The 20,283-nt window shown below is 33.0% G+C and overlaps 1 protein-coding gene and 1 pseudogene across 2 annotated transcripts; both read left to right on the top strand.

Moving 5' to 3' along the window:
• The first annotated feature begins 481 nt into the window (after positions 1 to 481).
• On the top strand, positions 482 to 5,874 carry LOC111280792 (protein MODIFIED TRANSPORT TO THE VACUOLE 1). The gene is made up of 5 exons (XM_022868265.2): positions 482 to 921; positions 1,340 to 2,086; positions 2,357 to 2,512; positions 3,372 to 4,331; positions 5,427 to 5,874. Exons 1-5 carry the CDS (start codon positions 715 to 717, stop codon positions 5,466 to 5,468), a joined length of 2,112 nt encoding a protein of 703 aa, XP_022724000.2. The 5' UTR covers positions 482 to 714; the 3' UTR covers positions 5,469 to 5,874.
• Positions 5,875 to 6,276: 402 nt separating this feature from the next.
• On the top strand, positions 6,277 to 19,859 carry LOC111280595 (senescence-induced receptor-like serine/threonine-protein kinase; annotated as a pseudogene). The gene is made up of 12 exons (XR_016335045.1): positions 6,277 to 6,326; positions 13,873 to 14,153; positions 14,252 to 14,345; positions 15,630 to 15,701; positions 16,816 to 16,887; positions 17,006 to 17,086; positions 17,410 to 17,571; positions 18,012 to 18,235; positions 18,384 to 18,473; positions 18,566 to 18,656; positions 18,753 to 18,942; positions 19,172 to 19,859. The product of XR_016335045.1 is annotated as a senescence-induced receptor-like serine/threonine-protein kinase (transcript).
• The last annotated feature ends 424 nt before the right edge of the window (positions 19,860 to 20,283 follow it).

Here is a 20,283-nt window from a genome sequence, read left to right as displayed (position 1 = left end):
TTCACACAAAAACTTCTTTCAATTCTCTTTTTCTTTTCGGGATTTACTATTTTATAATTTATTTAATAAATAATTATTTATTATAATATTTAAAATTATTTACGTCAGAAGTGAGTCATATCAAGTAGGCGAGTAGGATTTAGACCAAAAAAAGAAAAGGGCAATTCAATGTTATTTACATTTTTTTTTTTATTAAACGTAAAATTTGATCATAATTTATGCTTTTTCAAAATGGAAAGGAAATAATTTTTCATAATTAAAAATAATTTAAAATGAGTTGTTTAGTTAATGAACTAACTCAAACTGGGCTTAAGGAAAAGGCCGGGCCCAAACATGCAAACCCTTATTAACAGCTATGCGCAAGTGGCAAAGACCAAAATTAACAACGTGAGCCACACAGGTCTGAGTCACCACTCACCAGCTGACCTGTATTCTTCCAATAACCAAAATCTGTCTTCTCTCTCTCTCTCTCTCTCTCCCTGAGTCTACGTTTGGCAGTTTTCAGTTTCTCGCTCTTGCTCTTTTCCTAATTCTTAGAGGAAAAGAAAAAACCTAATAGAATCCCATTCAATTCCCCTATTAGTTCCAATCAATCGAAATTCAACAATTTCTCTTCTTTTCAATCAACCAATCAAGCAAATAGATCCATCTTAAACCCTTCAATTCTATAAAAAAATTTGGGGGCTTTTGCTGTTTCTTTTTCGATTTTCGAAAATGGATTCTAGCAGGCGAGCGGTTGAATCATATTGGAGATCGCGGATGATCGATGGGGCTACCTCCGATGAAGACAAAGTAACGCCCGTTTATAAGTTAGAAGAGATCTGCGAGCTCTTGAGATCGTCGCATGTTAGTATTGTGAAAGAGGTCTCCGAATTTATCTTGAAACGACTCGATCACAAAAGCCCCATAGTCAAGCAAAAGGTTATTTCATTAAATTCGCTTTGAATTTTGTTTCAGTTTGGTTAAATCTAGAAAATTCTAATCATTTTGTTGTTTTGGCCGAGAAATATTGGCTGGAAAAGTAAAAAGATAAAAAAGTGAAAAATTTAACTCAATTTGGTCAAGTAGTTAAGTAATGGTCGAATAATTTAACAGAGGTTTTAAGTAGTTAAATAGCAGTAGCAAAGTATTACTTTTATTTTGTATATAAACAAAAATAAAAGCAAAAGGCAAGTGAAAACAATAACAATGAGAAGAGCCTAATATTCTTGAAAGGCGAGGAAGTTTTGTTTTGTGAATGTTCTGAATTATTGAATGTTTAACGTGTGGGAAAATTGTATCCTATAATTATAAATTATCAAAACATGTTGATTCTCAGTTGGTAGTGGGATTTTTGCAGGCTTTGAGGCAGATAAAATATGCAGTGGGAAAGTCTGGTGTAGAGTTTAGGAGAGAGATGCAGAGGAACTCAGTTGCTGTGCGTCAGTTATTTCATTACAAGGGGCAGCCGGATCCTTTGAAGGGGGATGCACTCAATAAGGCTGTACGGGACACAGCACATGAGGCTATTTCTGCTATATTTGCAGAGGACAATAATAATAGTAAGCCTTCGCCTACAGATGACCTTAACCGACGAATACAAGGATTTGGGAACACAAACTTTGAAATGCCATCCGATGATAAGAAATCATTTCTAAGTGAGGTTGTTGGTATTGGAAGTGCATCTATCAAGCAGGGAATCAGTAGTATCACTCAAGGTCATTCTCTTAGAAAGAATGATAATGGAAGCTATAAGAGTCCTACACTTCGAAGGTCATTGACTACAGAAATTGACCATTCTGATAGGTATGAACCAGTTGAATTGGGCAATGACAGTAAAGAGGTTTCCAAGAATACTGCTAGTGGACCTTGGGGCCATGATTCAAGAGTATTAAAGACAGAAACAACAAATGGGGAATCCAGCTCAAATTATTCAGAGACTAAAACTCGTGAGGAGAGACTGTTGGAAACCATAGTGACATCGGGTGGTATACGTCTACAACCTACTCGAGAAGCCATTCACGCTTTCCTTGTGGAGGCTGCAAAGCTTGATGCATTGGCCTTAAGTCATGCCCTTGAATCTAAGCTTGTATCTCCAATGTGGCAGGTAACTCTTTGCTCCTATTTATTGAATCATGCGATGACAAGGCCACTGGGGTTGGTGGTGGGGTGGCAGGTACTTAGCTCAAACCTAGGCTATCTACTCAAACAGCTATCCCCTCAACCACTTTGCCGTTCTTGTCGGCACACTGTTCTTATTACATGATAATGTTTCATATTGGTGATAATTTTTATATTGATATCTTTTCAAAACAATGAATGGAGTATTTGTGTTTTTAGTTTTCTTTTAAACTTAACCAGAATTATTGATGGTCAGGTGCGCATGAAAGCTCTGTGTGTGCTTGAGTCCATTATGAGGAAAAAGGAAGATGAGCATTTTCTAGTTGTGGCTTCTTATTTTACCGAGAACAAAGATGTTGTTTTGAGATGTTCTGAGTCTCCCCAAACTTCTCTTAGAGAAAAGGCTAACAAGGTAAATATCTTGGTAGACCCTTTGTATTGCTTTTAATCAGAAAGATATTGGCCAAAAAAAAAAATCAGAAAGATAAAAATATCGTCTTTGTTACAGTTTAAGATCCAGCCCAGAGAATTATTTTTGGTGGCATGCTTGTCGGGTTTTCTTTTTCTTTTTTTCCTTTGTTTTGCTAAGCAACTATACTAAGCTCTAATTGTGTAAACTGATGTCTTGGGGGATAAAGGAAATTTCATCTAACTCAGGTTTGAGAACTTGCTTTTATGGATATGGAAATTTTCATTTAAAAATTCTTTTTAAATGTTGGTTGTATTTTGGTTTTATGATAAAGTGTAGGAAAACTGATTGAACTTTACCTCCTGTTTGAGTTCATTAAGGTTTTGCATTTACTGATGGCATATTTATACAAATTTAAGTTGATGTAGTGTATTAATTTCTTCTTATAAATAAAAAAAATCTAGGAAATTTTTGCTGTCTATTACATTAAGTTTTGGATGCTACCTAAATTTCCCCCCTTAATCATCAGTACAAAATTGGAAATTGACCCTTCAGATTGATTTGCTTCTGTTTTTGTTCAAACCTATAAATTGAGATATTTTAGGGTTGGTTCCTGACAAATGTCACATTATGTTTCGGTTCCGTTGTTTTGATTACCCTTCTGCATAAATGACTATATTCATGATCTTTGTATGATTGTTGTGTTTAATCTTTATTTCTTTCAACGTTATGTCCTTAATGTTATATGACTTTGAATAGTTATTATGTACTCTAAATGCTAAATTAGAGCTGGTAGGGGTACTATTTTCTGAGTTAATGAAGTAAATACTACTGTTGACATATACATGATCTTGGTAAACAGGTGTTGATCCTCTTGAATGGGGAACAGACAGGTGGTTTGGCAAGTCATTCAGAAAAGTCTTTGAAGGCTGATAGCACATATGTTCAAATGCCTGACCTGATTGACACTGGTGATCCAGATGATTATAATGGACTCGATAATTCCACAAAAAACCAACATGATGAATACACTGCAAATCTAACAGCAACTCCGCTTATTGATGACTTATTTGGAGATAGTCTGGATGCTGGTCTCAGCGGCAGGGAACAGAAAAGTGATGAAGATCCATTTTCAGATGTCTCATTTCACACTGGTGAGGGTAGAGAGAATGTGGACGATCTCTTCTCCGGGATGACTATAGATGACAAGTCTGTCGTCAATGGTAATTATATGGCTGCAAATAAAAAATCTGAACAAATTGATATCTTTTGGACCAATTCTGAAGCTCCATTGGAGCCAGAGAATAAAAAAAATGCTGTTAATGATATAATGGCTGGCTTGTCAATGAATGAGAATCCATCTAATTTGAAGCAGAAGGGAATCTCTTCTGAGGCGTACCCTGAAAATATATTTGCCAATGTCAACACTCATACTAGCTATCATGCTTCTAATGATGCTTTGAGTGGTATCCTTGGTTCTCAAACTGCTGGGATGAATGCAAATCCGATGTTTCCTATAGGGACCATGCCATATGCCATTACTCCTGGAATAATGTTGAACCCAGCCTTTTCTTCTCAACCTATGAATTATGGTGCTATGGGGAGTTTCTTTGCTCAGCAGCAATTTCTTGCAACAATGTCTAACTCACGTCACTTTGGCAATCTTAATGCCCAAAATACTGGCATCAATCATGTTTCCAGTGGATCTAATGGAGGATCTCCTCTGCCTGATATATTCCAGTCAAATTTTGCAACTCAAACGCCTAGTTCAATGATGAACAGTTCAAAGAAAGAGGACTCCAGAGCATTTGATTTTATTTCAGTAAGTTTAAGTTGTAGCATATACTATTTAAAGTAGTCTTATACGAATTTCCTCTCATAATATGTTACATTCTTGAAGTAATTGTTCCATGACATGTCAAAATTAATGAGTTCCTACCCCAGATTGTCGTTTATTAGATATGCCAGCTCAATAGGATGGTGCTTCCTTGGGTGCTGGAAAGTGGGAGAAGCAAAATTTTAGAACCTTTAGTTACCTGTCAACCCTGTCTCTGTTTGTAATGACTTCTGCTGTTTCTCTAGTGACTCTTGCTACATGTTATTCTAAGTTTAATTTCAAGGTATACCCACTCTGCCAGTGGTCTATTCTAATTATCTCTGCCGGGTATTTAGGTGTTAAAAACTTCTTCATGATTACTCTATCCACTAGTTAGGCAGCCATAACAGCATTTCAAAGGTGGCAAGTGAGAAATTAGTTAAGGTTTGCAGTTTATGCTGGATACCAGATGTAGAGATAAATAATAACTTGCTATTGAACTTGTGAAATCTCTCATGAAAAAATGTAGTATCTTGTATTTTTTATGCTTCGCCATTGTATTTGCATGTAGTCTGGAGCATCAGGTACTCATTCATATGTTAAAAGTGCTAATTCCACCTGTTTGAGTGACTTGTCTTGTTTCATGGGCCAAACCATTTTAACCTGTGAATGCTTTTACTTGTTTTATTTTTTATGCCCAGTGAGGCCATAATTCACTGCATTACTTTGCATGTAACCTTGTTCAGATGGCAGCACCCTCCTTAACAGGGCCCATACTTGTCATATAACTTAAGTCTCTTATTTTAGCAGTTTTCTGTTTGAGAAGAACCTTTCTCACACAAATCTTTTCTTGGAGCGCACCAATTTCAATTCTCTATTATCCTGCATCACATATGCTGGTTATACTTGCCGAACCTTGCTTGACAAATGTCTCTGCCTCTCTCTCTCTCTTTGTGTTTTCTTTCTTTTCTTTTTTAAATATGACATAAGAATGAAATCAGATGAGATATGGTTCAGTTTTGAAGTTAGTATGTTTGTTGATGACACCTCTGTTAACTGATGACACCTCTGTTAATCTTGTATCTGGTTTCTGTTTTGCAGGACCATCTTGCAGCTGTTCGTGCTCCAAAGAGAACAGTGTAGGGTATTGTGCTTCTGCATACATACCATCTTTTAGAATATTCCAGCACTTAATGATGGTAATATTCATTTGAAATAATGAAGCAGTGATATTACATGCGTCTTTGACCATTGCTTTGCATGTAATATAAGTGGGGAACATCCTTAAATTAAAAAGAATAGGCTACAATCTTTTTGTATTTGAGATGAAAGAAAATTGAGAAAAAGTTGTGCAGTTAGTTGTTCTAGTTTTCCAAGTACTTTTTTTTTTTTTTTTCAGTTTCTTTCTGGTTCTTCTTGTAATGGATTTGTATTTGTAGAGATTTGTACCTCCAGTTTTTGCCACCTCCTCCAAGATTTGTAGAGACTTGTATGAAAGCTGATCAGCTGAGAGGTGACCATTCTCCCATTGGTCCCACATCTTCCTTTCTCTCTCTCTCTCTCTTTTCGTGGATTTATCTGTATTTTTTTATGTGTGCCAAGGAAATGATTGCATTGTTTATGTGTGCTTGGACCTATTAACTAAGAAATTAACACTGAAAAATTGGTAGAGAGACGACGATGACGACGAGGACGAGGAGGAGCATATATTTTACATTTAAATGGGTAAAGTATTATTATTGGTGGTGCTTCATAATCTATTGCTGCTCTTTGTTTTCGCCATTATTCTTTTGGCGTTTTAATACTTGCCGCTGGGGCAATTAACAATGAGGATATTGACAGTAGAAAACTGGCCACTGAAAATCCAGGTACATTCATGGAACTGGGTCACTTGTGCAGGTAACCTTCAAACTATTCGACTTCTGGAACCGGGTCTTCAGCACTGATTAATATGGGGATTCAGGACCTGGTTTCCGATGCTAGTCAGCAGGGTGGTGTCAGGTGAGCAGTCTGGTTCCTTAAACAGTTGTATTAGTACTATCTATCCAGAATCCTGCATTGCAACAATCACATTTCCTGTCAGCCAAAGTTATAAAAACCCGTAACCTCTTCAGGTAATAGGTTCGAAACAAAGAAGGAATGAGATCAAATCTCAAACAGGAAAAGTTATAAGAAGAGAAGGGCTCGTTCTAGGCTTGGTTATACCTGCTTATTGTTGGACTAAAGCGATAAATATAATAATGTAAAAGTAATATATTGCAATAAATTTATAGTAATAAACAATAATCAATAATTTAAAATATAAAAAAATGAAGCACACTAAAATTTATTTGGAAAATTTTTCAGTGTAAAAGGAAAAAATTATGGATCACCAAAAAAATCTTTACCATTAAATAATGGATTTATAAAATTATTCTCTAATTAAAATTAGAGCTAATTAATAATTAAAAAGATAAATGGAGACATTTTTCATATAAATGATTCAATAAATATGTTTTGAATTTTTTTTAGAGAGCTTCAAACTCAATTTCTATCGTTCAAAATGTAGAATATTGAATCGTGAATTTGCTAACAAAATTTTAGTTCAATCGGATCACGAATTGATTTTCGTTCAATTGATAGCTCTTTCTTTTCCCTTTTCTATCCTTTTTGGTTTTTTTTTTTTTTTTTTTACGTTGTTCACTCTTGCGCCAAAAACACACAACCCACACTTTTATTATGTGGGGCTTTGTTTCACGTTAAGGCAAAAATGCTCATGGCCTTTAATTGGTCAAAACCAAAAAAATAAGGTTAAACTTCACTTTTCTAATAATAATCTTCTTCAGTCACATTAAGAGGAGAGTCATCATCATAGTGGTTTCATTTAGAATTTACCTTGGATAGGGAATCTATTTCAGCAGTCAAGTTACTACTAAGCTCAAGTTTTGTCTTGATAAGTATCTTAGTCAATATATCTGTTGTATTCTCATTAGTATGGACTTTATTAATTGCATCTACTGTTTCTTAATCACTGAACGTAACCAATGATATCTAACATCAATGTGCTTTGTTCTAACATAGTACATGATATTTTTACTCAAATCTAAAGCATTCTGGCTATAATAAAACATCATATATTATTTTTTATTCAATTCCAATTCAAGAAGAAAACGTTTAATCAAAGCATTTATTTACATGATTCAGTTGTTGCAATATATTTAGCTTCTGTAATTGACAAGGCAACATATTTTTGCAATTTAGACTGCAAGACACAGCTCTTTTTGCAAAAGAACAACTACCTTGAAGTAGATTTTTTATCATTAAAATCACCTACCATGTTAACATCAGTAAATCTTTCTAGAATTGGTTATGTAGTTTCATAATTCAAGTATATTTTTGAAGTGCCCCTTAAATATCTAAAAATCTATTTTATTGCTTCCTAGTAAACCTTATCAGAATTAAAAAAGAAATTTGTTTACTACACTAACTGCATAAGCAATGTTAGGCCGTGTGCAAACCATAAAATATATCAAAGAACCAACTACAGAAGAATAACAAATACTATATATAACTAGCTGCTTTTCCTTAGTTATTGAATAAGATTTTTTATTTAAATGAAAATGGTTGACAAGTGAACTGTTAATTGATTTAGTATTTTGCATGTTGAATCTACTATACACCCTTTTAACATACTTTTTCTATAACAACCATAGCTTTTCACCTCTCTTATCTCGGATAATATCCATATAAAAAATCTGCTTTGCTGGACTTAAATCTTTCATGTAAAAAAACTTAGACAATTATTCTTTCAACCTGTGAACTATATCAGTATCTTGTCTCATAATCAACATATCATCAACATATAATAAAAGAATAATGAAGTTACCATTAGAGAATTTTTTTGACATACACCTAAGGATATATTATCGTTATTTTATAGCTGAGATTTACCATAAAAGCATTAAACTTTTTGTAACACTGTCATAGAGCTTGTTTCAAGCCATACGAGTTTTTTTTTTTAGTTTGCAAACTAAGTGCTTTTTCTTTTTCACTTCAAAACTCTCAAGCTGATCCGTATAAATCTTCAACTACAAGTCATCATGCAAGAATGCAATCTTAGTATAAAGTTACTTAAGCTTAAGATTCAAACTAGTTATTAATTTCAGTACCACTCGAATGTAACTTATCTTTACAATTGGAGAAAGTATCTCATCAAAATTGATGTAAGATTTTTTAGAAAAACCTTTCATCACCAATTGAGTTTTATACCTCACTAACTTGTCATCATCGTTTTTTAGCTTGAACACATATTTATTCTTCAATGACCTTCTTTTTTTTTTTTTGAAAGTTTAATAAGATCATATGTACTATTTTTTCAAAATGACTTTATTTATTCTTTCATTGCTTTTAATTAGTACTTTTTTTCCAAAGTAGTCTACAAATTTTGAAAGCTTTTTGGCTCCCTCTAATTGGTAACTAAAATAAAATTTGAACTTAGATACCTTGTAAATGGCTTATGCTTTTTGGTGGTTTTTCTAAGTTGAGATTCTACACTATTTGATGCTGAAGGTAGCTCCCCCTAATCAACACTCTTTGATGGAGATGATTGCTTATCTTGCTCAACATTTTATGTGGAAAAGACTATTTTTTCTACTCAAAATTGATTACATATGGCTCATCACTAACTGTGGCTGCCCATTCGTATCTCTAAGTTCTGTCCTTTGCACATTTTCACCATTTGTGGTTCTTTTTGGTGAAACTCCTGTTAGTGTTGAAACATCATACTTAATAGTAACTTGTGTAGTCTTTTCATTTTTTTTAAAGTCTAATATGATTTCTTTTTCATGAAAGACCACATGTTTACTTCTAATTGTCTTTTATTTTTTTCACTGGATCTCATACCTTGTAGCCGAATTTCTCATCACCATATCCGACAAACACACACTGTGTGACTTTGCTGTCAAGTTTTGACCTTTGTTCTTTTAGTACATGTATAAATGCTTAACACCTGAAAACCTTCAAGTAAGAGTATAAAACATCTTTCCTTATCCAAACTCTTTCTAGAATGTCAAAGTCCAAAGATAGTAATGGTGATTTGTTAAGCAAATAACAAGCTGTGTTGACTACTTCACCCTAGAATAGCTTTGGTAATTTTGCATCCTCAATATACAATTTGATTTTTTTCACAATGGTGCGGTTTATGCTTTTAACTATACCATTATGCTACGGTATTCCAAGTTCTGTATCCATGCCTAATCCTATGCTTTGAATAGTATTCTTTAAAGTTTTTGGATGTGTATTCTTTAACATTATTAGTCTAAATACACTTCAAAGGTAAACCTGTCATCCTTTCCATTTTGGCATAAAATTTTTGAAAATACTACAATCCCTGACTTTTGTTTTTTAATATATACACCTAAGTCTTATATGAAACATCATCAATAAAAATAACAAAATACTTACTACCATCCAATGACTTAACCTTAATGAAACCACATTCATCAGAATGAATTAATTTTAATTAATTTTATTTTCTTTAAGAACGCTTACAAGAAGAAACTTTACGATGCTTGTCATACAAACAATAATTATATGAATCAAGAGATATACCTTTGATCAATGAAATGAGAGATTACTTTGTCAAAACCTATAACCTCTTTTTGCTTATATGTGTCAGCTTTTGTGCCACAAATTTGCTAAAGCATTATCTTCAACGGCATTTATTTAGTTATTGTTCAATTACATCCATGTGTAACATATTTTTCCTCTTGTAACTATTATAGATCATTTAAGAAGTTTTCACTGTCTATTCTTTTTGTCGACTCTCATATCATTTCTTATCAAGAACATTATTCGTAAGTAAATTCTTTCTCATATTTAAAATCTGTTTGACATCCCTTAAAGTCAATATGTAGTCCATACTAGTTTGGACAACAATATCTTTAATCTCAATAATCTATGACATTTTTTTTTTCTTATCTTGGTGCAACCAAAGTATCTTGCTTTATAAGTTGTAAACAACTCATTCTTAGAGACACAATTATATGTTACGCCTGTGTCAACTATCCACTCAATGTCGAAATCACCAATATGATTACAATCACCATGTGTACAAATCAATGTAATTGAATCATTATCTGAATTTACTGTTATAACATTGCCATCATATAAACTTTTACCTTTCTCATCTTTTTGCTTTTGCTTCAAGATTTTACAGTATTGCTTTATATGACTGGGTTTACCACAATGGTAATACTTCACTTTATCTTTGGACTTAGATCTATGTTTGAACTTACTGCGATATTTTGAGTTCTAATCTTTGTCGATGTTCTACCTTTATTCTCTGTAACAAAAGCTTGATTTCCAAAGTCTGAATCTTTTTGCCTTGCTTATTCATTATGCATACTGTCATTTACTATTTCTAATGTCACATTGTAATCAAGAGCTAAATTAAGAACACTCACAATTAGAGTATTCTAGTTGTTTGGCAACGAATCTAAAAAAAAAATAATGCTTTCATTTCATTATCCATTTTAAGCTCCATAGTAGTCATTCAATTGAATATATCTTAAAAATCATTCAAGTGTTCTATAGTCAATCGCCCATCCTTGTATTGTAAAGTTATAAGTTTTTTAATAAGTATAACTTTATTTATTCATGTTTTTCTCTCATACAATGCTACCAATTTTTTTCAAATGTTATGGGCATATGTTCTTTGCGCTACATGAATGAATATGCTGATATCCCATTTTTTGATTGTGGCTAACATCTTTCTACCTAACTTCTTTCAGTTTTTATCTTTTTTATTTGCTGATTTAGCTAAATCACCAATTACTAGCTTATATAAATCTTTGCAGGATAAATGATCCTCAATCATTAGCTTCCAAATTGAATAATTTGATGCTGTCAATTTTATCATGAAACTTGTATCATCTTTTATAATCTGAAACAAAATATATTTTTGTTTTGGGTTACTTCTGTATCAATATTTTAAAATAACTAGGTTATGATACCACTTGTTGGGAGATTTATCACATTTAAAACCCATTGGAGCATACCATAAAGCCTATATATACATGTTGAACATTACTTCAGCCCAAAAGCTTAAGTTATTAGTTTCTTGGGTCCTTCATGTATATATAGGACATCTCAATCTCATTTCTTGGTAATATAAGACTCTTTACTCATAGTGAGATTTTTATGCAAAAACAAATTCTATAGTGAGATCAATCTAAAATAAATCACACGTAAAAGGTAATATTTAATATGGTTTAGTTCAATTACCTATATCTATAAATGAGAGAGAAAATCTACTATTAACATGGAGAATACAAATAGTATAAAACACCATAAATAAACATTAATCTCAAGCCCCTGAAACAATTTTAGTTTTCATGCTTTCTAGTATATAACCTATGGAATATCCTTTATCTTATGCAATCGGTGTTTTCTCAAACAAACTTTTTTTTACATCCTTACAAACTTATCTTCTATATAGAGATCTCATAACTTTCTCTCATAATTTTAAAAGTTAATACTCACTTCATATTTATAAAGCTCCATTACATGACCATAAAAAATTGCTATTTACTAAAAGCTTTTATCTAATCCTTAAATAAACTTAATTACCAAGTAATTTTTAACTAATAAAATGTCACTGGAATTCAAACTGATTTCAATTAGAATTTGATTCAATATCTAATAAATCTCCACATTGATACAAATTCTACTATAACATTAACCTTCAAGAAATCTCAATTACACGTGGTCGATTCAAAGTTGACTTTACCTGATTCAAACAAAATGGTAAATATTATGTGCATCCAAATCAACTTCACCCAGTTGATTCTATTTGCAACTAACGTCATATTGCAGCACATATTTTCTTGCATATTTTTGATCTCATTAATGCAATCTGCAATAACAAATCTACTGCCATAATTAATGTAGGATAACCTCAACAATCTCTCCTTTTCACATATTGGGCCGTAGGGAGTGCTTCTATGCTCGACTCACGAAGAGCTGTTGGTAACTTAGATCTAATACTACTTGTTGCACATAAAGCAACAAACACAATAACGTAAAAATAGCATATTACAATAAATCTACAATAATAGATAATAATTAATAATTTAAAATATAAAAAAATAAAAGCACACTAAAATTTACATGAAAAATCTTTCAGTGCAGAGAAAAAAAATCATGGCCCATCAAAAAATCTTCACTATCAAATAATAGATATACAAAATTTTTTTCTAGTCAAAACTAAAGTTAACCAACAATTAAAGAAATAATTAAAAAAATTTTATCAAATAAATGATTTAAAAAATACATTTTAAATTTTTTCTAAAAAATTTTATATCTAATATCTATAATTCAAAATATAAAATACTGAATAAAAAATTTATTAATAAAATTTTGGACCAATCAAATCATAAATTGATTCTTGGCTCAGCTTTCCCTTATTTCTTTTCTCTCTATCTTTTCTAGTCTCTCGTTTTTTTCCTTGATTTTTGGGCCGTTCACTTTTGCGCCGAAAACACATAGCCCCCAATTTTATTATGTAGGGCTTTATTTAACATTAAGTAAAAAAGGCTTATGGCCTTTAATTGGTCAAAACCAAAAGAACGAGGCTAGACCCACGTTCGTAACACTTATCAATTTAATTGAGCAGAACAAGCAGCTCCTCCAATGGCATAGCATTTTCAAACCTATAGCGGATAATAAGCAAACCCTTTTTATAAGAGAAATTATTTGATATATTAATAGTGAAGTTTTTTAATTTCATATGGTAACACATAATTTATTTTTTTTTAATTTATTTTAAAATTTTTTTAAATATATATTAAAAGATATATAATATCATCTTAACCTTAGTTAATCTTACTTATAAAGTTAAAAAATTTTACTATTATTTGATAATTTCTTTTTTTATAATCCCCTTTTGCAATTTGATACTTCAAACTGCCTCATATAGAAAACAACAAAAGCAATCAAATGATTTGACCATTAGAGAAGTGCAGAAGCAGAAACACCACGTAGAATTAGAACCAGAAACGTCTTTGAAGTCGCAACTGGCAAGCTTGGAGGGATTTCCCTCTGTCAGTCAACATTTTAAACAAGCTATATATGTCGGTGCAGGAAATAGCTTCTCTAAGAAAATTAGCAAAATTCAAAGAAGAGAACCTTCAAGCTCCAAGTTCAATTCCCTAAATAGCAAGCATGGACTTCGCTGATACCTGTATCCGGTGAAGGGGCAAGGGACTCCGAGAATATGCAACTGTGCACCTATTTTATTGAAAATAGGCCTATCAATAATTTTATTTCTGATTCATACATGAATCGCTACAAGTCAGATCCAAAATCAAAGAGTAAAAGCCTTTTATTTAGAACCCCTAGCTTTGGAGGTGCTTTTTTTTTGTCATTTTGCATTCTGAATTGACAATGTCAAATTTATGGTTCCTTTAGTTCAGCTTTCTGTTCATAGGTATGCATCATCTTTCTACCATGAATGTTTTGTGGTAAAGTCAATGAGTATATTGTACTAAGGCCAATGTATCTCAAATAGGTACAAGGATGATATTTATGACCGTGTCTGGTATCCTCGACAACTTCCAGGCTCTGTTCCAATTAATACCTCATTGGATATTGATATTCAAGGCAGTGGTAATTCGTATAAACTATCAGCTGAGGTGTTAAGAACTGCTGTCCAGCCGTCCAATGGCTCCAAGTCCTTGACTTCCTCTTACTCTGTCTATTCTGACTATGAATACAATGTCTACTTTCACTTTGCTGAACTTGAGGATTTGGCAAATGGTCAACTAAGAGAATTAAGCATAACTTTGAATGGTATCAAGCGTGGACCTGTTACTCTTGATTACTTAAAGCCATTGTCCATAAGTTTCCAGAAGTTGTGGATTGAAGGGAATATTGATTTTACTTCTGATACAACAATGGAGTCTGGCCTGCCTCCGATCCTCAATGCCCTCGAGTTTTACTGTCTTCAACAATTCCAACTTTTTCCTACAGACCTATCAGATGGTACATTTTCTTTTCGATATCCTTTTATTCAAATGATTCATTTTTCATCTTTTTTTAAGACCAAAAAATCTGCATTCTGAAAATTTGCTAACCATTGGCTTACGCGTTCTAGATATGAAAACATGTTTAGATCTTATCGCTAACCATACTTGAATTTGTTTGATCATTCTCAATTCAATTAATGCAGTTATAAAACAAACAAAAAGAAGTACCACATTTGCAGAAAGAGGACTAATATCATTTTTATATGACCGGTCCCATGGGCTATTTTCTACATAAGAAAATAGATAATGGTTAGCTATATGTATTAAAGGTGAAAGGTAGTTCCAATGAGGTTCAACTTCTCTGCAAGAATCAAGAATGAAATGCCATATCATGATTAGAGGAAAGTAATTGAGCTAACACCTTTGCAGAAAGGAAATGTGTTTGGAAATACTAACACACTCTAATTGAAATGCCTTGGACTGCAACTAGACATATGCCAGTCAGTGGCTCACAACCATTTAAACCTGGAATAATTTTGCAAGTTCTTTTAATGTCATTACAATGTAATTTATCCAAGAAATTACTTGAATGTAAGATCAAATGAAACACAAGATTTAACAGATATAAGATAGCACTACTTAACATTCCTCTCAGGTGAAGCTCAACTAGAGTCTACATGTGGACAACCTCACAAGCGGTAACAGACAAGAAGAACAGAACAAAAACGGGATCTTATGTCATGTTAAGTATTCAACCTAAAACCAATTGGCAAGAGGTGGAGAAGCCTAACTTGAAAAAGAAAATACCACAGAAAACCCAAGACTTGACAGAAATGGAGTAAAACCATTTAACAACTCCACATAGTTTTCTATATAATTATTAGCTTATTCCAATTTCTTACATTTCTATTCTGAATGATCATAGTTGGTGCTATCATGTCCATCAAGCATACATACAACATAAACAGAGATGACTGGCAAGGAGACCCATGCCTCCCAAAAGAGTATTCGTGGAGTGGTTTAAGCTGCAGTTTTAACAGTACTCCAAGGATAATCTCACTGAGTGCACTTCAAATCATCCAAATAAGTGTTAGGATCATTTGTTCAAAGAGTATTCATAGATTCATTCCAGGTTATAAGAAACAGAAAACAAGTTGATTTTTCCTCATGTAGCTTGGAAGCCTGATAGATCGATTTCAATTTGATGGCTTGTTTCAGCAAAATACAAAACCATTAGTTGATTGTATTATTTATGATAATGGTACCTTATTCTCCTTTCTTATTGGTTGATTTTCTGCAGGAACCTGAGTTCAAATAAATTAACAGGGGAGATATCTCCATCATCGGCTGATCTTCAGGCCATAGAGTCCGTGTAAGTACTAAATCTCTATGTCTAAGTTACTCTACAGAAGCACCGCCTGCCAGATGGTAGCTGGTTCGGCAGCTCTTTTTGCACTTGTTTGACTCTCTAAGTCTGCTGAATCGCTCGATACATTTTTGTTCCTTATTCGCAGATTCTAGTTTTCTGGTTTTAACACCAATAAATTTCAGTAGGAATTGTTAGGCTGGTCCATTGAAGTCGATTATGTGATTGACTGATTGGTACACCATAGTATATGCAATCCTACGATGGAATACTTGCTTGTCAATGACATGAAGTAGGAGTAATTGTTGTAATATTGAAAAAGAAAATTAAAAACACAGTAGAGAGCAGAAGGCAGAGGAGAAGTGTGCCAAGAATTCCTCCTTAAGTTTGACCCATGCTTCTTTGGCTTTTTCACAAGTCATTATTCTTGTGAAGATCACATCTGATACAGCTGAGTGCATACAGGACAAAGCTTTGTATTTTTGAGAAAACTCCTCGCTGTGTTGCTTAATTTAAGCAACTGTTGGATTTGCTCTTAAGGATGGTGGATCTCTCCCTGTTTCCACCACTTCCCATAAGTCAATGCTCTCAAATATAACTTCATTTTTACTGACCAAATAGGATAATTTTCTCCTGTAAATACAGGAGGTGACGGAGTTGCAAAACTGCTAGATGCCTTGCAGCAGATTCTAAAGGGTTTAAGGTTTTGAGGAAGGAAGTTTGCTGGTTTGCACTCTAACTTACAGCCCTTAAGATCACTTCTAAAGCTCTGATACCATGTTGTAATATTGAGAAAGAAAATGAGAAACTCAGTAGAGAGCAGAAGGAAGAGGAGATTTGTGCTAGGAACTCCTACTTTCATTTCATTATCTGATATAATTAACACAAAAATCATTAGGTGTAGCAGTGAAGACATATCTCCTTGTTTCAAGGAGTTTCACACATTTTTAACTAAATTCAACTAACATCACCAATAATACAAGTAATGGACAGATTAGAAAAAGATATTGTCCCCAGAGTACCATAGGAAAATCTCAATGTCTAACTGTAATTTCTATAAGACATTTATGAAGTTTTCACCCCACATTTGGCATGGTAACCTTTTTATTTTTTCCTGCAGTGACTTATCATACAATGAATGGACTGGGTCTGTGCCAGAAGTTTTAGCACGACTGCCAAGCTTGAAAGTCCTGTAAGTTTTGCTGACTGTCATTACTTAGATATTATTTTGCAGACCGTGAAATAATTTATGTGCAATGTATGTTTAAGCATGATTGCTTAATAATATAAATATCACACTTTCCGTATAGAGATTTATCTGGGAACAAGCTTAAGGGCTGAATTCCTCAGTCTCTCAAGGACAAATCTGATAAGGGATCACTGCTTTTAAGGTTCCTTCCTTTCCTAGATTATTAAAAAATTTCCAACTCACCTTGCTGTCAAGTACTCAAGTTCCCACTTCAAAATTTTCTTTGTTCCTTTGACATTGCTGATCCTGCATATATATATATATATATATAAAGAGAGAGAGAGAGAGAGAGAATATGATAATTTCTTATCATTTTTAGGTTTAAGATCACTAACCAATTATTTCCTATGTGTCATTCTTTTCATGTTTCACATTTCAAAATTACTTCTTATGGCATGATTGGATTGTTTTGGTCATATTTTCAACTGACGCATCTCGAAATTTGTCTGTTCTGCTGAATGGCAGTTTCAGTGAAAATAAAAAATTCATGCCGGAGGGATCCATGTGAAGAAAATAACAAGAAGTTTATTGTTCCACTTGTTGCATCCATTGTATCTGCTTTGGCCCTTGTTATCCTCCTAAGCATTCGAGTCATCTTTCACATAATAAAAAGGAGAAAACAAGCAGGTATTTTCTCTCTTTCATGTCCATAACTTTTACCTATTTTGTTTATGCCAAGATTTCCCTGATGTAATTAAATTTCCTCACTACATGCATCCGTATTCTTAACACTTGTTTATATTTGTCGAAAACTAATAATTCATGGATGGATATCTATATTCGTTGCCCATATTTAACATCTTATCCACCATCCCCCTCTCTCCAAAAACATAAAAAATGAAAGGGATTTAAGATATATCCTTGTCTTTGAATATTACAGAGCTGCATCTTGATTAATTCTTGTCTTTTCTATTTTGGCTAGTTGCACCCTCTGTATAATGTGTTTTAATTTGTTTGAACTTTAAATAAAATGCTTATTCGTCCAAAAATAAATAAAGAGGAAAAAAAAGTGGATCTTGATACTCATATGGTGGTTTGAATTAATACTGCTTTCCTAATTGTTGTAGAGGTTGTTAATACTACTGCATCAAATAAGGAAGGGTTATTGAAATCCAAGAATAGACCCTTTACTTACTCTGAGATTGCTAGAGTTACTGATAAATTCAAAGACGAAATTGGAGTGGGAGGATTCGGAAACGTGTTCCTTGGTCACCTAAATGATGACACTCCAGTCGCTGTGAAGTTGCTTTCTTCATCATCAAAGCAAGGATTAAAGGAATTCCAAGCAGAGGTTAGATATAAATGCAGCTAGGCTTTTCAACTATTTACTTTGAAAATTTCATTTCATGTTGAAATATTTACCATTAAATTCACGAGACTTGCTGCTAAAGTAAATGCATTCACATAAGATGAAGTACCAATTATTTAAAATAATACAGGCACAACTCTTGACCATTGTTCATCACAAGAAGCTTGTTTCTCTAATCGGTTATTGCAAGGACGATGACAACATGGCACTTGTTTATGAGGCAGAAATTATCTGATATGGATTTATACTAAAATTTATGTGTCTATATTAAAATTTGCATGCCTACATTCGCTTTGAAACCCCAAATGAAAGAGATGATCTTAATGTGTTTTGCTTGCAGAGACAAACAAAGCTGTTTTAAATTGGAAACAAAGACTTCAGATTGCCACTGATGCTGCACAAGGTCCAAGATCTCTTTAAAATACTCAACTGTCTACAGTTCTTTCGGCCCATTTAACATCTCCCCTTTAAAACTGGTTACTTATGACTTGTGTTGCAGGGTAGGACTATCTACATAATGGCTGTAAGCCCCCCATAGTTCACAGAGATTTGAAAACTTCCAACATCTTATTGACCGAAAGCATGCAGGCGAAGATAGATGATTTTGGACTGTCCAGAGTTTTCTCTACGGATAGTGGCTCTTACACTTCAACCTGCCCAGCTGGCACATTCTTATACCTTGACCCTGAGTAAGAACTAAAACTAATTAGATTACTTGCAGTCTATCAACTTCAACGCACATTGATCTAAACCTATATTTCACAAGAGTTCTCAAAAAAAAAAAAAAAACAAGGCAACAGGATTGATATCAAAAACCTAAACAAATATTTTGCAATGTCATGGTAAATTTATAATTGTATCTAATAATTGCAGTAAACGTCTTATTTACAAAAATAAAAACATTTGCCCTTTATGCAGATTTCATGCATCAGGAAACTTAAATAAGAAAAGTGACGTTTACAGCTTTGGGGTAATTCTATTTGAGCTAATCACAGGCCAGCCCGCAATAATAAGAATCAGCGCCGAGGACAGCATAAACTTACTTCAATGGGTGAGTCCTATAATTCAGACAGGAGATATTCGAAATATTGTTGATCCCAGGTTGCAAAATGACTTCAACGTCAATACTGCGTGGAAAGCTGTGGAGATAGCTATGTCATGTGTACTGCCAACTTCAATGCAGAGGCCACACATGAGTCATGTATTTGCAGAACTAAAGGAATGTCTTGCTTTAGAGATAGCTTTTGGAAGAAATGATCAGAGGGTTCAAAACGAGATGACACGCTCAAGCAACTCAATGGAGATGACCCCTTTGGAGATGGAGTCAGATATGTTTCCCATCGCTAGATAGTGGCTCTACATAAACACTTACCTTTTGGACCACAATTTGCTGGAATTCTAATTTCTTAAAACAATTAAAGCGGCGTGGCTAGTGTCTTTACAATTCTTTGCTCATTATTCAAAATCAACTCTTTTATTGGGTAAACCGTAATCGGACATGGTTCCTAGATGTGCCCAGTCTTGTTTTGGTGTACAATAAACCCAACAAATTAAGCAATTAATGTGATTCCGAGTGTGGATTGAGACTTTATCAGAAATATATATATATACACACACACAAATATTAGTTTTATTTCAGAAATTATGCACGTAATTGTTAACTAAATTATAATATAATATAATAATTTTGATATTTTATAATAGTAAAATTAAAATAATTATCATCATACTAAATTAAATTAAAAATATAAATTTAAGTTTTAAAAAATAAATATAACAAAAAATTAAAATTAAAATTCCAATAAAAATAAATCTTTAATCTTTCTTTATTTTGATTCTTTGTAGAAGTTTTCTTTTAAGTCTTCTAGTGTTAAGTCATCATTTTCATTCTTTTTTTAATATATTTTTAAAATTTTTTCAACTATGAAAGATTATCTTCTATTACAATCAAATCGGATCTTATACTTTCTTTCTTCTCTATTTTATGTTTTTTTTAAAGCTTTTTAAAGCTTTTTTAGTGGTGGATTTTT

Source organism: Durio zibethinus, chromosome 28 (genome assembly GCF_047325235.1).
Source record: "Durio zibethinus cultivar Kanyao isolate XHJ-2024 chromosome 28, ASM4732523v1, whole genome shotgun sequence".
Classification (NCBI taxonomy): domain Eukaryota; kingdom Viridiplantae; phylum Streptophyta; class Magnoliopsida; order Malvales; family Malvaceae; genus Durio; species Durio zibethinus.
Note: the sequence above shows the minus strand (reverse complement) of the source record. Positions and strands in the feature narration are given on the sequence as shown.